At 43.5% G+C, this 23824-nt stretch overlaps 2 protein-coding genes across 2 annotated transcripts in view; one reads left to right on the forward strand and one right to left on the reverse strand.

Moving 5' to 3' along the window:
* Positions 1 to 19881, reverse strand: LOC106889643 (elastase-1-like). The gene is made up of 7 exons (XM_014944863.1): positions 19642 to 19881; positions 16189 to 16226; positions 3233 to 3364; positions 2433 to 2569; positions 2140 to 2285; positions 861 to 1010; positions 1 to 27 (listed from the first exon to the last, which is right to left on the reverse strand). Exons 1-7 carry the CDS (start codon positions 19879 to 19881, stop codon positions 1 to 3), a joined length of 870 nt encoding a protein of 289 aa, XP_014800349.1.
* The window catches only part of GORASP1 (golgi reassembly stacking protein 1), a 9742-nt gene continuing 5718 nt past the window's right edge, over positions 19801 to 23824 (forward strand). The window contains exons 1-3 of the mRNA XM_014945177.1: positions 19801 to 19942; positions 22198 to 22278; positions 23403 to 23606. Coding sequence (XP_014800663.1) covers positions 19880 to 19942; positions 22198 to 22278; positions 23403 to 23606 — 348 coding nt within the window. The 5' untranslated portion in view covers positions 19801 to 19879. The remainder of the gene's footprint in view (positions 19943 to 22197; positions 22279 to 23402; positions 23607 to 23824) is intronic.

Below are 23824 nucleotides of genomic sequence, written 5' to 3' on the forward strand. Positions count from 1 at the left end.
CTAGAAACCCCCGTTATTCATTGTAGTCTGGAAAACAAAAAAAGAGGTGAATTCAGCAAAGAGACAGAGTAACACATGTCTCCATCCCACCAAAGTGCTTGGAGGAAGGGCTCATTCCCAGCTGAGCCAAAGGACTGCTCTAACAACCTCTTCCCACCCCGAAAGGAAGGTTTATGGCCAACAGAAGCCTCCCTCTTCCTTGCAGGGATTTAAAACACCTCTCCCCACTTTTCTTTCCAGCAAGACCATGGTTTACAGCGGCATTTCCACAAAACCACCCCCCTGTGCCTGGGAAATGGCTGCTCCTTGCCCCAAAGGTGATTTCAGGGAGCAAAGAGCTCGTTGCTCACTCCCAGGTGCAAGGCTGAGAGCGTATGGTGGGGCACTGCAGGACTTGTAGAGATACTTTATGTTTCCTGCATTTCCCATCCACCAGCCAGCTCATTCCTTCAGCGGTTTCCTGCAGTAAGGTTTTGTCTGGGTGAATGGAGAGGGTCATTTTTTGGACACAGAGCCCAGCTCCTGCCCGGCTTGAATTTTTTCTGTGGTCCCCAGGAGCATTCCAGCTCCCAGGGAGCAGCTCCTTCCCTGCAGTTGGTTGACTACACCAAAAGTAGCACCAAATATCCTGACTTTAGACCTCCTCAGATGACCCAGTTCTACTCCTAATGGTTTAATAAATGAGAGGATTCAATTCCTCTGGCACTCCCTTGCCCTCAAAGAATGATAGAATGGTTTGGGTTGGAAAGGAACTTAAAGATCATCTAATTCCAACCCCCCTGGACATCTCCCACTAGACCAGGTTGCTCAAAGCCCCATCCAGCCTGGCCTTGAACACTCGCAGGCACCAAGCAACTTACGCTGTAGATCCAGTCCACGTAGGCTGACACACGTGTGAAGACTGTTGGCTTCTTGTAGGTGTTACAGTAAGGAACCAGCCCATAACTCACAATCCCGTGGACTTGCCAGCGGTTGTTTGTGTAGCAGTTGAGAGGGCCCCCAGAGTCCCCCTGGATCAGAGGAAGGAGAGGAACATATTAAGCCAAATTATCTGAGCCATCGAGGAACGACTGGACAGGATTAAGGAGCACCAATTAGTTAATCACTGTCCTGAACATCAAAATAAAAAATGGTGCTGTTTTCTTTGCAAAAGGCTGATTGCTCCACAGCAGCACGGGAGCAGAGACCACCCAATACCTCCGGAGATGCTGCAAAGATCAGACCCACTGTTTATTATCCCAGTCTATATGAACACAAACACAAATATATACACACACCCACCCCAGGAAGGACTGAAACCCTAAATTCCCACCCCCCACTGCAGATACAGTGACTGCAATGGTCCAGGGCACGTTGCACCACATGCAATCCTAAGGTCCACCTGGGCAGCATCTCTGCCAATAAATCAGTGCGCTCTCCAGCTACAAGGAACCAGGCAGAAGGGAAACGCTGCTCCCCTTCTTCTTTGCAAATAAGTATATTCAAAGGGTCCCAGGAAGCTAAAGTGGTGAAAAAGAAAGCCACTTGAGTTACAATGTCTGAAAAGATAAAGGCTCCTGCTTGGCTCAGAACTTGGTTCGTAACAAGGTTCTGCCATAATTAAACCACACCAAAAAATACACTAAATATCTAGAGACCTATGATTTACTATATCTCTAGTAGTACCATGTATAATTGTATAATCTGTTTTATTTCTATATATTTCTATATTATTCATATTTCTATGTGTTTCTATATTATATTCATATATTTACATAATAAAATATATTATGTATTTGTCCTCTATTTTTCAAGGGCTCTGCACGGTTGCTTTCACCAGAAGCCACCTCTGTAGTGAAGGGAATACAGGCAGAGATAACAGGTTTTCCCCCCAGACCCCCTTGTCTTGATGCTGGGGTCACCTGGAGCCCTTGGGATAAAGGGAACCTCACAGCATCTTCCTTTTCCACCTCACCTGGGCCAGATGGTGCCAGTTGGACATAGTCAAAACTTGCAGAAACCTCAGCTGTCTGTGCAAGCAGAGCTATTGCAGGTGGAGAAATGGCAAAAACGGGTCCCAGCTGAGGGAACAGCAAGATCAGATAAGAAGGAAAGAGCAAGAGGGGAGCCTGAAAATCCTCTGAGAATAACAGGTCTTACACTGCATCCGGACCTCACGCCATCTCCACCTGCGCAGATCATGGTGGCTTTTACTTGTGAGCCCCACCAGTCGTTCTGGGAGCAGATCTCATGGTCGACCACCGGCAGCATCACCTCCTGCAGTTTGACTGCGCTGCCGCCACCCACTAACAGAGAAAGGGTGAGATTTTGGACCAGCAGCTCCAGCAGTTGAAGAAGGAAGCCCATACCCTGCCTCGGGCAGCCTCCCCTGCACGGTGGTCCCTCTGAAATGAGGAGGGACCTTCGACAGTCCTCCTTCCCCCCTCACTCACCACTAACCACCCCCCATCCGGTAATGTAGCAGGGATAGTTATTGGGCAAAACATCTCCTTCAGATGGAAGCATTCCCAGCTCAACGAACCCATTGTCATAGGCAGGAGAATCGAGGCGCAGCAGGGCAATGTCATAGCTGAAACGGGATACAGGGAGAAGACTCTTTACTGCAAGTCCTGAATTGGCTGTAAGTCAGATCTGACGTCCTCACTCCTATCTCATCACTCGCTCAGGTCTCTAGCCTCTGGCATGGTGACAGCCAAGCACCTTGCAAACACCATCCACTACTCTTTATAGTTATCACAGGAAAATATGAGCAATTAAGAGCGAAGAGGCCGTGATACAGACTGATAAAGGACTCACACTCCCCCAAAAAACTCCTGCTCCTTTGGAAGTACCCAACCTCAGAGTAAACTTCAGTGGACCCCGGGTGGACAGACATGTCTCTGGGGAGGGATTTAAGATAGTCTCTCTGCATTTCCCCAAGGGCTTCCCTTCATCAGATGCAAACAGTGGTATGGCTGCTAGAAAAGTCCTTGACTCTGCTCTGCATCCTGGATCCCTCTGTGAGACCCATCTTTCCCCCATCTTGGGCAAAACTAAGGACTAAGGTCATCCACATAGACACTGTGTAACTCCTCCAAAAGAGGAGGTCATTTGGGAAATCTCCATTGTGTCATCTTCCAGTGCTTCCCACAAATCCAGCCTCACTGGGAACTGGACTGAACATACACAAAAACACTAATGGGACAGGGTGCTAAATACCATTCAACCACCTGACGATATTCAAAATAATTACCCATTGGCGATGTCATTGGGATTCCAGCCATTATGAATGAAGATTCTGTCCACACCAATATAGTACTCGGTGCCATCCACCTCCAAGAGATCGTGCTCACCCAGAGCCACTCGGTAGGTTGCTCCTGGTGGCCTGAAAACAAATCACAGAATAATTAGTGTAAAAACTACTGCCTACTGCTACCTTAAAATCATAGAATCATGGAATTGTCTAGGTTGGAAGGGACCTTTAAGATCATCTAGTCCAATCATCAACCTGATAAAAAAACATCACTAAGCCATGTCACTAAGCACTATGTCAACCCGTCTTTTAAATGTCTCCAGGGATGGTGCCTCAACCCCTTCCCTGGGCAGCCCATTCCAATGCTTAAATTGGATCACTGCATCACTGAGACCTTCCACCAATGTAATCACTTCTAAAGCACCTTCCACCGGAGGATTTTCAACAGACTGTAGCGAAATGGGCTTATGAATGTGGCAAATTCATAATTCAGGCCCCATCTGGAGTACTGTGTCCAGTTCTGGGCTCCCCAGTTCAAGAAGGACAGGCAACTGCTGGAGAGAGGACAGCAGAGGGCTACAATTCTCTGTGTGGAAAAAAAGGGGGAACAGCAGCCTGTTCAAGGTAGAGCCCAAGGTTACACAAACATCTCCGGGCTGCAGAGTTCCCACAGGGCCCTGAAGAAGAAAAAAACCCCAATAAATTTGGAGTGCTCTCAGATCAAGTCAAAACCAAAAGAGTTCAAACCAAGGCTGAAGAAGCCAACGCTTCAGAGTACTAATTGCTGAGGCACGTGTTGTATTCCCTTATCCATCAGGGCAGCTCTCTGCTTCTCCATGTAATGGGAACTGCTTTTTGTCAACAAGATAAAAAGAGCAACCGCAAACAGGGAGAAGCGTAACCACTGAGAGTGGTTCAACCTTGGTTGGACATGTCAGACTGACCTTGGTTGGACACACTGGTCCTTTTTTAGGATCATTTTCTACATCCTCCTCCCTGCTGAGGGAGTTTTCCTCTCCCTATCCCAAAGTGCTGGCTCTCAGCAGCAGGAGAGGAGGAGGATGCCTTCTTACTCCAGCTTGAGGAGGCATCGCGATCACAGGCTCTCATCCTGCTGGGGGATTTTAACCATTCCAACATCTGTTGGAAAAGCAACACAGCTGGCTGCAGGCAATCTAGGAAGCTCTTATAGTGCCTAGGTGACAACTTCTTGAGACAAGAAATTAACAGCCCTACTCGAGTTCCAACATCTGTTGGAAAAGCAACACAGCTGGCTGCAGGCAATCCAGGAAGCTCTCAGAGTGCCTAGGTGACAACTTGAGACAAGAACTTAACAGCCCTACTCGAGGAGATGCATTGTTGGACTCTGTGCACCCTCCCTTCAGGTATTTCTATAGATTGACAAAATCCCACCTGAGCATTCTCTTCTCCAGGCTGAACAGTCCCAGCTCTGTCAGCCTTTCCTCATGGGAGAAGGTGTGCACCCTCCCTTCAGGTATTTATATAGATTGATGAGATCCCACCTGAGCCTTCTCTTCTCCAGGCTGAACAGTCCCAGCTCTGTCAGCCTCCCTCATGGGAGAAGGTGCTCAACTTCCTTCACCACCTTTGTGTCCTTTTGCTGGCCTTTCTCCAGTATGTCCATGTGTCTCTTGTACTGGTGAGCCCAGAACTGACCCAGTGTTCCAGATGTGGCCCCACCAGTGCTGAGTAGAAGGGAATGATCACCTCCCTCGACCTGCTGGTAATACTTTGCCTGATGCAGCCCAGGATACCATTTGCTGCCTTTGATGCAGCCCAGGATACCATTTGCCGCTTTTGCAGCAAGGGCACACTGCTGGCCCATGTAAAACTTGGTGTCCACCAGGACTCCACAGTCCCAGCCAGCAAGGGCACACTGCTGGCCCATGTTCTACTTGGTGTCCACCAGGACTCCACAGTCCCAACCACCTCCCATAATTGTGGTGAAATACTGGCCCAGGTTGCCCAGAGAGATGGTAGATGCCCCATCCCAGGAAACATTCAAGGTCAAGTTGGACGGGGCTCCTCTTCTCCACATTCTTTCCAGAGGCTTGGGACAGGCAGTAGGTAGGGAAGGCACCAGGCAATATTGCCAAGACCCACGTCCCATCTTTCACAGTGGCCCTGATAGAGCACTTCAGAAGAAAATGTAGAAGCTTTTGTAATGGATAACTTCTTTGAGGGGAAAGAGTATGCCCACCCACCGCAGTCCCCTAACTGCTTTATGCTTGTGGAGCATGATGATTTATATCCGTTTAATGGTTTAAGGCATCTGTCTGGGAGCATAGCAGATGCACAGGTTCTTCAGTTAAGTGTAAAATACAGCCCTGCTCTGCATATCTAGTGAAAAGGAAAACAAGAAATGCCTGTGGCTGGTGAAAACCCAGACTTGTTTCCATGATCAAGGGAAATCCCCTTGGGACACACAGGCTGTCAATGGGTGGGCAGTAATACTCACTTTCAGCTTCAACTGCAGCCAGAAACCACCTGTCAAGTAAAAAAGGAAGAGTTAAGGAAATGAACTGGAGAAGACAGCAAGGCTTATCCACTCAGGTGTGCTAATGGGGTCCACTGTCCATGGCATGGGTACAGTAGGACCAGGGCCTTTTCCATATCATCCCATCAGTCCTCTTTAACAAATCCTTTCTATTTTACTGGAAGCCATAAAAAGTTCAGTGTGATATTTCAGCACTGAGACCTTCTTTAAAGTCGTTGAACGCTTTTTCCCTCTTACATCATAGATCATTTTTAGCTTCCAGTTAGTTTTGGCTAGGAGGTCAGAAAGTGGCCTCCTGGCCAAACAGTCTCTTCCCTCACTTTCACTACATTCATCATCCTTGTTAGACCTGGCAAACTCACTCATATTTCTATTGCTAATTTATTTTGCCAAAGTCTTTATGTGTTCCTTACACACAATTTGTTGAAGAACATCATTGTTTGTTTATTCTCCTTTTCGACAACGTGCCATTTAACTTGAGTAATTGTTTGTCCATCATCTGTACTCTACAGCAACGTGCACGGTATCATACTCGCTTTGCAGCTTTGATGTTGGGCTGTGTTGTAATGCCCCAAAGGAGAAATAAATAACACTGAGGATGATGAATTGCAGCTGTTTTCAGAATTCCTCCACTTCAGACATTGTTTAGGCATAGAGCTCCTGAGGGACTGTCTGCATTTTGCTCTGGGTTCCACATATGTGGTTTGTGGGAGAGGTGAGCCTATGGGACGTGTGTGAATGGAGAGAGGGGAGTTCAGCCACTGGGACTGGGAAGCTGCTCCATGTACAAGCACTTGCCAGGGTGAAAAAACCTGAATTTATGAATAAGAACTTAAATTGTAAGGAAAGGAAAAGAAAAACATGGAGATTGGCATTAATGGCAATAGAAAAGCTGATTAGTTTTTGGTATTGCAGCGTTACCACTGAGCTCCCATTGTGGAGCTTGGCTTGAGAAATCTAGAGCTGCCATCCAAAACACAACATCTCACCTACTGCTAAATCTCAGAGGCCCATAATCCTCCAGGGGCTACAAAAGCTGGTTCAGAACATGCACAGTCCAGGAACTGGAGTCCAGGACTTCTCCTCTCTGAAAGACCATCTCAAGCTAGAGTCATCTCAGCGTTTCTCACAAGTGGAGGCAAAAGAGAACTTCTGCACTCTGAGTCTTTACAAGTCAACAAAACAGGACTCCTGTCCCACTACAAGGCCTCCTCAAGTGGCCCTGCTTGTGTCCATATGGCAAAACTCATTTATACTCTCAACCAGAGAGGTCTCATCCTCGATGCCTATGGAGCAGGGTCTCTTGTCCACACTAACTTTCTAGCCCGTGCTTTGGGGAGCATGGGCTGGAGTAAACCAGTGCTATGGTAGACTGTGCTAACATTTAGCTGTACAGAAAGAGAAAGACAATGTCTGAGTTGGTGCTCTAGCACCATTTATTTAATTGGTGCTCTAGTATTGTTAATTAGTGGTCTGGCACTGTTTAGTTAATTAGTATATAGCCTTTTTGTCCTCGTTCTTAGACCACCAGAATTAAATATATTGATGACAGCAGAATTTTCTAGGTGAGCAGATTATTTTAGGAGTGATGGAATGATAAAGGAAGGTTGTGAGGGATAGGAGGGATGGTGGGGAAAGATTCCAGGACTGTATAAGCAAGTGAGGAGATTTGGGTGAACTTAATGAGATCCATTAGGGGCTACTGAGCACGAAGTTGAGGATATAGTCATCTTTCAGGGAGGTCCTACAGCACAAACTGACTGCCACACATTGGGAGGGTTTACTGTGCATGTTTATTGGACAGATCTGTGTCTGCTCTGCTCTCACACGCTTTTCCTAAGCATCTGCTGTCACCCATTGTCACTAGGATACTGGCTAGACAGATTTTGGCATGACACAGTTCAGCCCTACGTATATCTTTACTTATTGACTACTTATTGACTTATTGACTTATTGACTTATTGACTACTTATTGACTATTGAAAGCCTGAGATTTATTTTTGCAGTGCAAATGTCTCTAGAAACGAAAGCCTGAGATTTATTTTTGCAGTGCAAATGCCAAGGTTTCCTTTCTTCTTTATAGCAGCCATTCAACACAACGTCTCTATTCAGGATAGCATTAAGCACATTGTTAACTTAAGTACGTGCTAATGTAAAGCACATGCTCCTCTTCTCAACGGAGGTGGTTCTAAATGTAATAAGTAGGACTAGAGAAGATTCCTTCCAATGCACACAGAATATTCAATTTTTCAGTATTTCTTCTCTATATTTCTCCTCTTCCACACCTGAGTATGAGTTGATCATTTCACTAATAAATCCATAAATATTCCCAGCTTATCATCATTTGTCAACAAGTTAGGACAACAAGAGCAGAAGTTCTTTTGTTCTTTTACTGTTTACAACAGTAAAAAAGTCTATGGATACACTATCCCGAAAACACTGTCAGAACCTTGATATAATATATCATTGTAGTATATTTATTAACAATTGTACATTATCACTGTGATTCTGTGATAATGTATAATTGTTAATAAATATACTACAATGATCAGCACTGTTAATCATCAGTAAGTGAGGATAATAGGGCAAACGACTTTGCTTTTTCTTCTTCTTTCTGTTGCTATGGGATGAAGCCTTGAGCTGATAAGTAGGGAACCATCCAGCAGGTATGAGGGCCCAGTGAGAACCTCTGGGGCAGGAGAAATCCCAGGTCCCAGAGGCTGCTGGAAATGGCAGGTCTTATAATATCTGTAAGAAAGGCTACTGCATGTGATGGTCTTACTGGTTTTATTTAAAACCTTTCTGCACCATCTGAGGCAGGTAAAGGATGTTTAAAATTGCTAAATCCAATTTACTGCCACTTTAGGGTTCTTTCAGTCATTTTCTAAATAATTTGAATACATTCCTTCTAAGAAAATAGAAATGACATGAATTACAGCAACCTCCCTTCATATGTTGGTGATCGTATCGTATCCTGCACTGTCCCATTACGAAAGGCCAGCCAGGTTCTTAACAGATTGTGAAATAAACCTCAGCGCTTCCATTTATAGGAAACACCCAATGCAGCCCCAAACCCCCATTGAACATATACCTGCAGCTGAATTCCTGTTGGTAGATTTTTAGGATTTCATAATACAGAGGAATTTATATGTGAAATCTTCATATTACAGCAAGATATTATTGACCAACTAGATGGAATATATGGATCGTAAGTTCTTGTAATTAAAACACCTGTAAAAGCTTCTCAGCTTGTCTGAACATTAACCACAGATGATACAAAAGGAAAACCACCTCCTGTGTTACAGGCAAAGATACAACTTCCAGGAATAATCTCGTACAGCTGGATGCTGTCAACGTGACAACATGTTTCCTCAGTGAAGTACGAGGAATTTGGATGATTCAACTCTTAATTATTCAAAACACTGCTAGTCAAATCAAGGTCAAAGGGCTCTTATAAGTAGCAAAACAAGTTACCCGCTTAAATATGTTTAATGATTGATGATTAGTTTTGAGCATCGATACAGCTCTATTAAAATCATTAAGTATACATATTCATGCAGGGAAGCATGTAATTAAAGACTTTGCTGGATCAGGACCAGAGTGTTCAGCTAGTTGTAGTTTCACATTGCTATTTCATAGAATCATTTAGGTTAGAAAAGACTCTTAACATCATCAAGTCCAACCATTAACCTAACAATACCAAACCCACCACTAAACCATGTCCCTCAGCACCACATCTACTTCTCTTTTAAACATCTCCAGGGAGGGTGACTCAATCAGTTCCCTGGGAAGCCTGTTCCAAGGCTTGACAACCCTTTCTGTGAAGAATTCTTCCCTAATGTCCATCCTAAACTTCCCCTGGTGCAACTTGAGGCCATTTCTTCTTGTCTTATTGCCTGTTACTTGGAAGAAGAGCCCGACACCCCCCTTTCAGGGAGTTGTAGAGAGCGTGACACCCCGTTGGCTACACCCTCCTTTCAGGGAGTTGTAGAGAGCGAGGTGGTCTCCCCTCAGCATCCTTTTCTCCTGGCTGAACACCCCCAGGTCCCCCAGCCTTTCCTCATAAGACTTACTCTCCAGAAAGCTCCTCATAAGGCTTGTGCTCCAGACCCCTCACCAGCTTTGTTGCCCTTTGCTGCCCGTGTTGTCCAGACACGCTCCAGCACCTCAATGTCTTTCTTGGAGTGAGGGGCCCAAAACTGGACACGGTACTTGAGGCATGGTCTCCATATTTCCCAATATTGATTTGACTATATTGAAAGTCTTGGGAAAGGAGCAAAATGTCACTAATTCAAATTCCTTATGCACATCACAGAACCGAAAGGGTAAGTCTTGACGAATAATGTCCTATTTATTTACTATTAACAGCACAGTAGCTTGATCTTGCCTCCAAATTTTGCAGAACATTCAGTACATAATTCAGTCCCTTGTTTCAGTTTTTTAAGTAACTGTTGTGCCAGTAAGCAGCTTACTGAAATCCACAGTTTTCGTAACTCTTAAGAGTTATGGGTGTGATTTTCTACAAGCAAATAAACTGTATGCTTTAGAAAAATTAGTCTATGAAGCTTTATAAATACTAGTACTCCTAACTCCACTGAAATCAATGGAAAAGTTTAGTATTAATGACATCAGAAGTTAATCCAGTGTGTTTACTGGAAAAGTTCATTTTGACCTTAAGTAAAGAGGAAAAAGTACAAAATAAATAGCCCATATTCTGTCTCTTTCAGTCCTTACTTAACATGGAAAAAAGTAGTAAATGCATTCACATATAAGTATTTGAACATGCTTATTAACTTAATTTCAAAGCTTTTACTTTAAAGTTAAGAAGAAAACGTTATTCACTGTGGAGAAAAAGCAGGTAAAAAAGGAAATCAAGAGTCTTTTAGCAATTTATAACAGAAAGGAATGAGTATGAAAAGATTTTAAGAATTCTTACCTTATTTTTTGCCATTTCTACAAAAACACTGAGAACTTTTTCTACATTGCACATGCCTGTGGTAGCCATTAAACAGTAGTTCTGTAACGTCTTTAGCTGATTTTGGCCTTGTTGTGAAGGAAAAAACTCCTTTAATAATTTTTCTGCTGTTCTTACACCATGTTGTGCCGCTTCCTTCTTCTCATTTAAATTACCATAACATTAAGTTCTATATGGTATTTCCTAGTTTATCAAATAGTGACTGATATAAAGCAATATGCATTTTTGTCTATAAATTCTAACTACCCCATATGTAAACACAGTGGTTACGTATTTGTTTTTCTAAGTATCTCATAAATCATACTGTTTCTCAGCCTAAAAATGAGTCACTTTGAACTGCTGTTATTTGCATTCCTGCTCTACAGCTAATTTCACCCTACTCCGTGTCTTCCACGCGTGGAAGTTTTCAGAAGTGCTACCTTCTTCTTTATTTTTAAAATGAAAAGGTGTTTTAAAAGAATGGTTAGGTATTAATATTCTATTTCTAGGTGTGTTGCCAATATGTACATTTGTGCTTTCCCTGCATGTAAATTCACACATTCAAGACTGATTTTTTTTAATCTCAGTAGTATGCACTGGTGAGATATACAAGGCACCCTGTTTTTCCTTATTTTTTCTTATGTCATTTAAGCTGATATAAAAAGAAAGGGACACGCCCTACAATATCTGTTTCTCACAATATCAGTATTTCTGGAAAAATACTTCTGGCCTCAAAGCAAGAGATGAAGGAATATACATAGAAAAACATATCTCAAAGAACAGAATTTCAGCTAATTTCAGGGAACTCAGCACAAAGAGCAGAAAAAGGCTGAGTGCCTCCGCTTGTGGATGTTGAGGTGCTAAGTATTCATGACTGGTTGGTGGAGATGCCCATCTAGTTCAGATTCAGTTAACCATGTTTGCAGTGCAGAGCATTTCAGCAAAAGTGACAAAAGCATCTGAGATGGCAGCAGTTGCCAAACGTGTATTCAGATGCACAGCGGGGCAATTTTTAACTGAAGATCAGAATTTCTCCTGCTAAGAAGTTGGAGGTGTGCTCTCACCCAGAAGGACAACCAACACAAGCACTGTTGAACAGGGACAGCAGAGCCTGGGGTGGTGACTCTGGCCTCAAACATCTACAAGAAGACGTGGAAGGAAGGGCTGAGCTCTTGGACTTACTGGGTACCCTCAAAACAGAAGAAGGTCCTTGGCTAAGAGCAGGATCAGCTGAAACTGCTGGCAAACCCCACTTGGCATGGGACCTGTGTGCACAAGCAGGTGCTACAACCCTGTCCTACACCCCCTGGGTGCTCAGCTGCCTGCGTTCAGGGTCAGCTCTGATACAGTGGAGCTTCAACCTTGGATCAGATTTCGGTGGGAACTGCTACATCAAGAGAAAATGATGAATGAGACAAAACAACCCTGAGAAGGCTCATCTGGGTCCATACCCACTGGGCCAGCTGCTCAGGCCCCTGCTAGTGGCTCATGCTTGAGCTACGTCGCTTAGGACACAATTGCCCATCCCTTCTTCTCCCACTCCCCACTTCATGGTCATCAGCTTTAATGTCTGAAGATCTTGGCAAGTCACTCACTGATAAAAACGATGCTAAATGCTGCTTGCTGGTAAAGAAGGTGGGAACCTTTCAGTTCCTCGTTTTTGATATTATAGAAGTGATACTACCTGTTACTATGTGCGGTTGATGGATCTTCTTCATGTAGGGCTTTGGGGTATTCCCAAGATGACAAACTTTGAGCTTTCAGATCACTGGGATGAACCTTCCAACCATACATATGCCATCCTTTCATTTATAGCTTCACAGTGTTTACAGTTTTACAGACCATGTGCTTGCCGGTTCTGATGCACAGATTAATGCAAAATCAACCATTTAAAAAAAAGACAAATCAGGCACCAACCACGTAAACTCTGCCAAGGAAGGAGGAGAATGAGTTTGTTTGCTTTTCCCCAAGTACCACAACTCTTGCCCTGAATCATGACTGCTTAACTACTGACTCTCTGCTTGTATGCTTAGACAAAGAGTCTTCTGCAATTAATGAAGTACTTTTGTTTAGGTGCTGAATGCATTTTAACTCTGTCAATGGTACGTGTGGCTGAAAACCTGCCAATCCAAATCTCTCTCTGGGACACAGATGTCTACATTTCTCCAAACGTAATGTCAAAGTTGATGCTCCCACTCTCACCCTGAAATCCCAGCGAAACCACGAGCTCTACCAAACGCACAATGGTCCCTTTATGAAGCGGGGAGCAAGAGAATAGATGGGTCGTGCCAGGTGTTGATTGTGTTGTTTAACACAACTCACAAAGATACACCCGCGCTACGGTGAGAAATGAAATAGAGACGAGCAATAATGGTAAAGAATAGAATTTTCTTTAACAACTGAGATCTAAATAGAACCTCTTTGAGCAACTGGCAAGGCTGATTTATAATTAGAGTAGCTTATAGCATTAGGGTGTTGACTCATGTGCTCTCCAGTTACTTACATGGCTTAAAACTGATGATGGGGCAGGCTTTGTCAGCTGTGCCAAGGGTCCTGTTACGTACACAGTTGAGCTACTCTAACAGCTTGTTGCTACAAAAAACCCCGACTTGTTATCACTCTGCTCCTGGCAACGAGGTTGCTCACTTGCCTTGAGCTCTGGAACGTTTCCTCTCACACAGTAAATTGATTTGATCCACTAACCCGGGGAAAATATATTTATGTTTTTGCTGGTTATTTCTCTGTCATTTCAGAAAGCTGAATCGGGCAGGCACAGAACTGGATGATTTTCAGAGCCTCTGCAAAGAACCGGGTGAGACCAAATAGCAAGAAGCAAGGCAGGAGGAAGAGCAGGACCATTACGTCACTCCTTTTTTAATGTCTTTTTCTGAAAAAAATTAGTGATGCCATCCTACCATATCAGTAGTTTTGTTATTAGTACTTTCATGTAAAAATAGAGTGATGGCGTTTAGACCGGGAAAACAGTTACTGGATCTTGACAATCAATCATCCAAATTAAAATAAGCCAACTTCAGTATTATCTGAGAAAATGAGAAGTAATTAGAAATGAAGTATTCAGATAACAATTTTAATAGGTATCAAGAGCCTGTTATTTCTCTCTATTGAGTTCTATCATCGAAGACAGAAACAGAGTAGATCAATTTTTTCCAATGCAATTCAATCTACTTTTGTAATTACACCAAAGATAGATTTCCCCATTAGCACAACTATTGCAGTACCCAAGTAATTATGAATAATCAGCAAAGGATATTCTTTACTGATTTTTCTTGTGCATCATTAATTATCTGAAGTGATGGGGCTACCATTATTTCTATTACGAATAAGTAACTAGAGGAAATGTGGAACAAATCAAATACAAATAATAATAATATGGCCACTCTTTGAAAACCAGTGTAATCCTGGAAAATGTTAAAAGCAGTTCTATTTAAATGAAGCTGCATGTGTTTGCTAAACATTAAAGCTTGTAATATGTTGCATATCATTAGTTCTCAGTAAAAGCGTAGATGGAATTCATAGCTAATTCAATGCTATTTTCTGCCAGTTAATGGCCCTGAGTATCAAACATTCACAAATGTAAATGGGAGCTTTTCCAAACCAGTATTTTATGGGCTTTAAGAAGTAGCTTTTACTGCGAGTAGAGAACAAACCTGAGCAATTTTCTTTGTTGTAAGTGTGACCTGATTTTTACATTTGTAATATGATACTCTCTTCTGATAACTTACTATAGTACACGTGAATTTTTAAATATATTTCAATGTGATACATTTTATTGAATAGATACATAAGTACAAAAATGGCTAACGTGGCTGAATTGCCTTTTCGTGTTTGTGCTCCTTTTTGGTTCTTATTCCATTCAATGTCAGAAATATGATTTAAGCCTTCACCCATGGCACTTCTGTGCTTTTGAAAAAATCAATAAATATCTCCTTTTCTGTATTTTTCAAGACACCACACTGACACAACAATTTCTGTCTATTCCCTTGTATATACATAGTATGAATGAGATGTTGATTGAGATTTTTAAAAATATTTTCTGTACTCTCTGCTGGAGTATATGTTAAAGCATTTTTACAGCTCTCAGTAGCTTGTACATAGTCCTTCTGACTCAGGTAGTGCTCAGCAAACTGGGCATTAATCAGTGGTGCCAGCTTTTTCTGAGAAGAAAGTGATCCTGGCTGCTCCAAGGGGACAGGTTTCAGTGTTCTCTGTTGTCATTGACCTGCACGTGGCTGTCCTGGGCCACCTGAGATGCCATGCAGCATCTCACCCCGCTTTCGGGGTACTGTTCCACAAAAGCACTAGTATCCTGTCATTCCTGTGTAACAACGAGCTTGTTCAGATTTCTCAAGTGCCCCGAGGCATCCTCACTGGCACTGAAAACCCATCTTTAAGCAAATGTGTTAGGACCATAGGCATTATGTAGACATCATAATGTTGACCTGAACACCACCCTAATAAGCACCATTCCACCAAGGACAATACTGCCATCAAGTAGCTTCCAACTCAATGTCAAGTTCACTTTTTCTTCCAAAGAGATCAAGCAATAAAATGTATCTTTTGAAGTAAGTTTAGCGTCTTTAAGAGATGGACAACAACACTTTTTTAGGACAATAAAGGTCCTGTAAATCATCTGCACAAGTTCCACATGGTGTTAATCTCCTTAAGAAAATGCAGCTTAAACAGGTTTGATCTACCAGATGCTGTTCCTCCTATTTTTGAATAATGAATTTCTGTAATCTCTCCTCAGTAATGCTTAATTTCAATTATTTTGTCCAAAACATTACTGCTTGTTTAGGGTCAACTTCTTTGATCACCTTAAAATTTATTATATGCATATTATTATACAAATATTTTGTATTTATAATGAGCAAAGAACTAATCTTCCATTAATATTTTTCATCATCTTTTATTTTTTTTTTAAAATTAAACTTATTCACAGAATTTCCTCTGAATTGCAAGCTTGCTTCTGAATACTGAGTTCAGATGTTAATATTTGAAAACATTCACTCCTTCGAAATTTTGAATTTGAATGTTTACTCCTTTATAATTTCTGATGAGTTCAACAGAAAACAGTTCTGAAAGAGGCCAGAGATCCTTATTCACACTACGCAATTCTTCTGCCATACTGAACTATTACCTGTACAACGGGGATGAGAAATTCTTAATTATAAAAGTTACAGCCAGGAAGTGCCTGTTTTTCTCCACTGATTGAAAAAAAAGAACCTACAACTCACTCAGCTGCAGCTTTTTATACTACATCTACACATCTAAATGTATTTTAGAAGGGTCAGCACACCTTTCACATATCAGCTTTCATTTACATATGAATCTTTAGAAAAGACTGATATTGCAAGCAAGCTGTAACTGCTAAGCACACGAAGAGCTTTAAAAAATAAGTATTTAAATTTTACAGTACTCTGCAGAATCTGTCACTTCCACGTTACATTGTTTTAGTTCCATTACCATGAATGATAACTGATATTTCTTTCAAAATTCAGTATCTGCAAAAGCAAAGACCTCATATAGATATCGTTGTGCGAAAATGCCGTAACGCTGCATTATTTCTAGTGGCTTAAAGCCTCATAACAATCAGAATATATTTCTAATGACCTGCCAATTGTTATGTTTTTAACCCTGCATTACCAATTAGCTGCTTTTTATCATGTACTGACCTCTTTATTATAAAAGGAAAATCCTCTGTTAACAACGTATTTTGGAGAATGTATAGAATCTCTTAGCCATTTACTAACAATAAAATAATCCTGTTACTGTCTAATATATGATTAACAGAATCAAATTTAAAAAGTAAGATTTCAAAAAGTGTTTACTAAGAAACTTCACAACGATTTTCATCCATCAGTTATGTAGTGGCCAGTTTTAACGACACCAATATGCAGGTAGGTAACCTTTGCACGCTGTCACCAACGGGACCGGACAATTCTCTTTGTTTATTTTCAGAAACTCTTTTAAATGCAGACTGTTTCCTATATAACACCATTCATGAGGGAAGAATAAGCACAGAAAGAAACACAGGAAGAAGAAGCTTGAAACTCTTCTTAAACTCCTTGTACCTCTTTCTCAGTAGGTCAGGATTTGCCTTTTAGGGGAGCAGTCTGTAAGACCTGTTCAGAAAGCCTTTCAATTCCAGACTCCCTGCCTCTGGTATATAATTACATCAAAGTAATTCTAAAGTTGCATCCAAATGTACATAGACCTGATGAAACAGTTTTACCCCTAACCATTATTTTATTTTCCCGCTGCAGAAAAAAAAATAAATCTTCCTCGTCAGAAGAGTTTTGGATTAATGTAGGAAAAGCCACTAAAAAAAAAGAATCAACTAATTTTCCCAGATTTTATTGTAAACAAAAAATGTAATCTAGATAATTATAATCCTAGGTACAGTGTACATTAGGTTTTGCATATTTATATTTTCTTGTATTTGGCTAAATGTCTGATGATCTCATTTTACTTTTTAAGTAGTGAGTACTTCTGTCTTGTTATGGATGAAATCCCACTTACACCCTACCTCTCTAGATCCAGGCAACATTTTCAGCATCCTGTCAAGTCCTTAATCTTTTTTATCCATTAGCCATAAAAACATTCGTGCACAATATAATTCATTAGGCCCTGCATTTTTTTGTTTATTTTTGTTTTCCAGCTCTAAATAAGCATCATTATCTAAAAACAAAAATGTGCGAAATGTGTTAAATTTTGAAAGGTCATGTAATGACAAAACCAGTCAAATCAAATGAACCTCCTAAATCCTGAAACAAACAGGTCAGTAGCTTATCAGATTGTGCTACTGAAATCAAAATTGTTCAGCATTTGCCAGATTGGAAGGTAAAATAGTAAGCTTTCCTCCTTTAGAAATTATATCTTTAAAAAATTAATTATTTTTCCACAAAGACATACGGAAAAATTCTCCACTGATATCAGGTGCAAATGTCCTATTTACAGGACAGGATTTCAGCTCAGTCCCAACTGCTGCTGGACCTTGTGTCACTCCTGTGTGAGCTGTAAGTGTTCTGTGTCTTTCGGGACCTTTGTATTCCTAAAATTTATTACCTTGACAGAAGAAATATCTACTAATTAGTGTTCTCCTCTAGTGTCTGAAATACCCTCGTGCCAATGTTCTAGAAACACCCATGCAACACCCAGTCAAAACAAATCTTTAGTGCAGCACAGAATCGTCTTCAAGGTGAAATGAAAATAAAACTTGATTTCTCTTCTTAAGAATACCATAATGTGATGACCACAAATCCTGCTATGCAATGGTGGTTAATAATTTGACATCTCTGAGCTTCGTGTAAGTTGACAAACTGAATATGCAAGCACCGAGCGCCCAGATTAGGTTGAGGGTTGACTTGCTGGAAAGCAGCTCTGCAGGGAGAGACCTGGGAGTCCTGGTGGACAACAAGCCGACCAGCAGCCAGCAACGTGCCCTTGTGGCCAGTGATCTCCTGAGGTCCATTTTTAAGAGCGTGGCCAGCAGGTGGAGGGAGGTCATCCTTCCCTTCTACCCTGCCCTGGTGAGGCCACATCTGGGCCACTGTGTCCAGTTCTGGGCTCCCCAGTTCAAGGACTGGGAACTGCTGAAGAGAGTCCAGTGGAGGTTACAAAGGTGATCAAGGGACTGGAACATCTCTCTGATGAGGAAAGGCTGAGAGACCTGGGTTTGTTGAGCCTGGAGAAGACTGAGAGGGGACCTCATCAATGCTTATCAACATCTAAAGGGCAGGTGTCAAGAGGACACAGCCAAACTCTTCTCAGTGGTGCCCAGTGACAGGACAAGGGGCCATGGGCACGAACTGGAACACGGGAAATTCCATCTGAATGTGAGGAAAAACTTGTTTACTTTGAGGGTGCCAGAGCACTGGAACATGCTGCCCAGAGAGGGTGTGGAGTCCTCTAGAGATATTCAAAACCTGCTTGAATGCGTTCCTGTCCAACCTGCTCTGTGTGACCCTGCTTTGGCAGGAGGGTTGGCCTTCGATGATGCCAGCAGGTCCAGAGAGGTAATTCTTCCACTTTACTCTGCCCTGGTGAGACCTCACCTGGAGTATTGTGTGCAGGTCTGGAGCCCTCAATATAAGAAGGTCATGGACCTGATGGAGCGGGTCCAGAGGAGGGCCACAAGGATGATCAGGGGGATGGAGCACCTCTGCTACGAGGACAGGCTGAGGGAGCTGGGGTTGTTCAGCCTGGAGAAGAGGAGGCTCCGGGGAGACCTAATAGCGGCCTTCCAGTACCTGAAGGGAGCCTACAGGAAGGCTGGGGAGAGCCTGTTTAGAAAGGCCTGCAGTGACAGGACGAGGGGCAATGGCTTCAAGCTGGAGGGGAACAGATTTAGACTGGAGATGAGGAGAGGGTTCTTCACTGTGAGGGTGGTGGAGCACTGGAACAGGTTGCCCAGGGAGGTGGTTGAGGCCCCTTCCCTGGAGATATTCAAGGAGAGGCTCGACGAGGCCCTGGGCAACCTGGTCTAGTTGGGGGTGTCCCTGCTGACTGCGGGGAGGTCGGACTAGATGACCTTTGGAGGTCCCTTCCAGCCTGGGCAATTCTATGATTCTATGATCTCTGAAGGTGACTTCCAACCCCTACCATTCTGTGATTTGTGATCGCTCCTTTCCGTGTGTTTGTTAATGCCTTTAGGTATTCCCAACAGACAGGTGGGACGGGCCACCCCGTTAGCAGAGCCACGCTGACCCTTCCCAAGAATATACCGCTCAAGTATAAACCCCTCAGCCCCTCGCCCGCTCCCTGTCGGCCGTTTCTCCTCAGGGCTTCCTTTCGGCCCCTCACTCGCTCCCTGTCAGCCGTTGCTCCTCAGGGCTCCCCCTCGGCCCCTCGGCCTTTTCTCCTCAGGGCCCCCCCTCAGCCGCTTCCCGCCCAGCGCCTCGCGCGCCCCGCCCTCACCCAGCAACGCCTCGCTTCCCCCGCCCCCTGCGCCGTCGCTAAGGGCGTCTCCGCGTCACGCCAGGGCGTGGGGTAGATCTCATCTCTCATCTTCCTCCACCCGGCTTGGGCGCTGTGCTCGGCGCTCGTTTGCTCAGGCCTGCGACGCCCTCCTCTGAGGGAGCGGCGGGCGGGCGATGCTGGCTGCCGCCGCCGCCGCCTGAGCGTCCTGCCCGGCCGGGCTCCCGCGGTGGTGGGCATGGGGCTGGGCTCGAGCTCCGAGGTCCCCGACGGCGGCGCCGAGGGATTCCACGTACACGGGGTGAGGCGGGGAGGGCCTTGAGGCAGCCACCGGCGCTGAGGCGGCGGCCGTCGGGGCGTGGAGTCCCGCTTCACCCCCGTCTCCAGCCTCAGGGAGGCCGAGTCCGGCACCGGAGAGGGGGCTGGGCTGGGGGCGGCGGGCCCGCGGTCTGTCCGGCTGCCCCCCCGCCTTCCCCGCACCTGTCGGCTCCCTCCGGGGAGCTGCCACGGCGGCAGGGGAGGAGCGGCCGCACCGCTGCCGGTGGTGGCGGCGGGGGGGGGAACCCGCCCAGCGCGGCCTCACGGCCCCCCCCCACCGGCGGCTTCGGAGCCACGACTTGCCGTGTCTCGGCTGCTGGACAGCCCAGGGGAGCCTTTTGGGTTTCTTTAGATGAATTTGAAATAGTTTAACCTCGTGAAGTTCAGCAAGGCCAAGTGCAAGGTTCTGCACGTGGGTCGGGGCAATCCTAAGCACAAATACAGGCTGGGCGGAGAATGGGTTGAGAGCAGCCCTGAGGAGAAGGACTTGGGGATGTTGGTGGATGAGAAGCTCAACATGAGCTGGTGATGTGTGCTGGCAGCCCAAAAAGCCAACCTTATCTGGGGCTGCATCAAATGCAGCGTGGCCAGCAGGGCAAGGGAGGGGATTCTGCCCCTCTGCTCTGGTGAGACCCCATCTGGAGTGCTGTGTCCAGCTCTGGAGCCCCCACCGTAAGAAGGACATGGACCTGTTGGAGTGTGCCCAGAGGAGTGGCACAAAGATGACCAGAGCACCTCTTCTGTGAGGACAGATTAGGAGAGTTGAGGTTGTTCAGCCTGGAGAAGGCTCTGGGGAGACCTTATAATGGCCTTCCAGTACCTGAAGAGGGCCTACAGGAGAGATGGGGAGGGACTCTTTATCAGGGAGTGTAGCGATAGGGTGAGGGGTAATGGTTTTAAACTGAAAGAGAGAAGATTTAGGTTAAGTATTAGGAAGAAATTCTTACTGTGAGGATGGTGAGACACGGGAAGAGATTGCCCAGAGAAGCTGTGGCTGCCCCATCCCTGGAGGTGTTCAAGGCCAGGCTGGATGGGGCTTTGAGCAACCTGCTCCAGTGGGAGGTGTCCCTGCCCAGGGCAGGGGGTTGGAACGTGATGACTTTTAAGGTCCATTCCAACCCGAACCATTCTATGAATATAGTCCTGTCTCCCCGCACCCCTCCAAATTCCCTTGACTTGGAGATGTGACTAAGTTTTATTTGGATCTGTACAGAATCTGGGGAGTTAATTCCTGCACCAGCCAGTGTTTTCCTGAGGGGCTGCTTCTCACAGGCACTATATATACGTATATGCAAGTTTGTTCCAAGTCCTCTATCTGGCTTATTGTTTGCTCACACCTTTGTTTAAACGCGTATCTTGGAGCTTAAAGATAGGCAGAGGTATTGCTGATAAGTAACAGTTGTTGGGGAAGTTACCTCTTGGTTTAGTTGGTGGTCTTCCTCCCTGAAATGGGATGGAGCAGTTTTAACGTTGCTAGAAATGAACTTTTTAGTTTAGATGATGCATGGGTTGTAATTTAGCACTTAAATCATGGGGTGGCTTTCAGGAGTCAAATATATTGCGGGTTAAGGGCTGTACAGTTGAGTTAACAAAACGTAAAGTTAAAAGAAGTGCAAACTTTTAGTAGGTTTGCAATGGTTCCCTTGATACTGTGCTGCTTTGTTAGTATACTTTGAAGTGTGTATAATCTCATATACTCTGCATATATCAAGTTCTGTGTAACTTTTGGTGGGTTTTATCCTGGTGTGAATGCATTTTAATAAGTATTCTTTGTATTTCTTTATTACATCTGTGTTATGATAATGTTGTTATAAGGAAATTGAGATGTTGCAACTCTTATTTCTAATCAATCTATTGTAAGTGATGGCAATCTTCTTGACCAGTGTTCATGGTTAGCCATCGTTTATAGCATGCCCTTTTAAGTGTTCCTACTCTAATGCATTATAAATTGTGGGAATCTAACTGTAAATTGTGTTTATGTAAAAATGGCTGTGATGTAATTGGGGATGCTTAATATGCTCAGGCTATTAGTAACATGCAAGAAAATCCTTACAGCTTAATTTCGACACCTGTTGTTCCTAGCTTCATAAAAGCAAGTTCCTGAGGTCTGCCATTTGGTGTCTTATCTCTGCTTCAGCTCAGAAGTAAATATTGAATTAAGTGTAAAGATTAACACTGTCACTTACTGTAACTAGAGATCAATGTGTAATAAAAAAATAATAAATGTATGTTTTACAGGTTCAGGAAAACTCTCCAGCTCAACAAGGAGGACTGGAACCTTTTTTTGATTTCATCATTGCCATAGGACACACCAGGCTTGTAAGCCTCAAATACTTTTATTTTACTATTATTTTTTTTCCCCTGGGTGAAATATGGGTGTTGTGATGATGGTGGAAAAGGTGGAAAGGTGGAAGCCAAAGCTGTCACAGTAGAGAAAGCTTTTCACATTGGGCATTCTATAAGGCATTCGAAGGGTAAAGTGAAACTTGGTGGTGTTCAAAGTCTCCTCTCTAGCTGGATCCAAATTTGAGGAAATTTTCAAATTTTCCAAATTTGAAAAGAATTTGTCTTTAGTCACCTTAACTTCTTAATAGATTAGCACAATGTTTATGACATTATTCATTCATGCATATTTTCTGCCACAAGGTGAATATTGAACTGGTGAGTCAGTGGCAAGAGCTCAACATCTGTTTAAGCAAGCATGTTTCAACATTTGATAAAACATGAAAAAGAATTATAGTCCATCTCACTTATACTTTAAGACTGGGAATACAGTTCCTGTATGTTGAGTTATGACAGAAGAGTTGAGTTCTGGTTTGTTTTGTTGGTTTGTTTCTGGTTGAAAGAGCTCACAGCTTTGTACACTTCACCTTAATGCTGAATTCATTAACTTGGCCGTGCTTTTATTAGTAGATGTGTCTTTCTGGAAGTGATGGTTATAAAGAAAGATCACGGATCTTGGATGAATGGATCCATGAATCAATGGATTTTGGTGGAAGATCATGTCATCTTCTAACTTGACAGAAATAATGATAGTTCTCTAAGCTGCTGCCAAATAGTCTGTGCTTTCACAGTCAATTTGCAATGACTTTGAAGGGTAATTGAATAAGTACTAGGATCCGAGGCATGAAGTAAAATGTTGCTGCTTTCTGTTATGACTACATAGTTGAGATTTTATATCACTGATATTATTTAATCGCAATTAAAAGGAACAGGAATGTGTGTGATGAAATGAAGTAATAGTAAGTACTTATGTAAAGGGACATGAAGTGATAGAATTGATTTATTTCTAATCCAAGGGAATTGAACTGCTGGGACTGACTGTGAAACGCAGAGCCTAAACATTGATGGTTTTGATTCTTTGTATTGAAATTCTGCCACAGGTGTGTTACAAGTGCAAATAGAAAAAATGTTAATCATATATCTCTTCTTGTGTTTTACAGAATAAAGAAAACAATATGTTGAAAGATCTGCTGAAGGCAAATGCAGAAAAAGCAGTGAAGCTGGAGGTGTATAATATAAAAACAATGAAAATAAGAGAGGTGGAGGTGATCCCCAGTAACATGTGGGGTGGACAAGGTCTTCTTGGAGCCAGCGTGAGGTTCTGCAGTTTCCAGGGAGCCAATGAACACGTGTGGCATGTTTTGGTGAGACAGAATTCTTCATTGGCTTGTTTTGAAGTGTCATGTATAGAAGTAACTTGTATGCAGAAGTACAACACTGAAATCACACAGAAGAAGCAAACCCAGCCTTGAAAGTTTGTCTGAGTTATCTGAATAGGGACAAGTAGTGGGTGACTGTTAGTGTTGCCTGTTGCTATGAAGAAAATTATCTCCATCCCTCTCAACCCCAATCACTGTGTGAT

Source organism: Calidris pugnax, unplaced genomic scaffold (genome assembly GCF_001431845.1).
Source record: "Calidris pugnax isolate Ruff unplaced genomic scaffold, ASM143184v1 scaffold54, whole genome shotgun sequence".
In the NCBI taxonomy this organism is placed as follows: domain Eukaryota; kingdom Metazoa; phylum Chordata; class Aves; order Charadriiformes; family Scolopacidae; genus Calidris; species Calidris pugnax.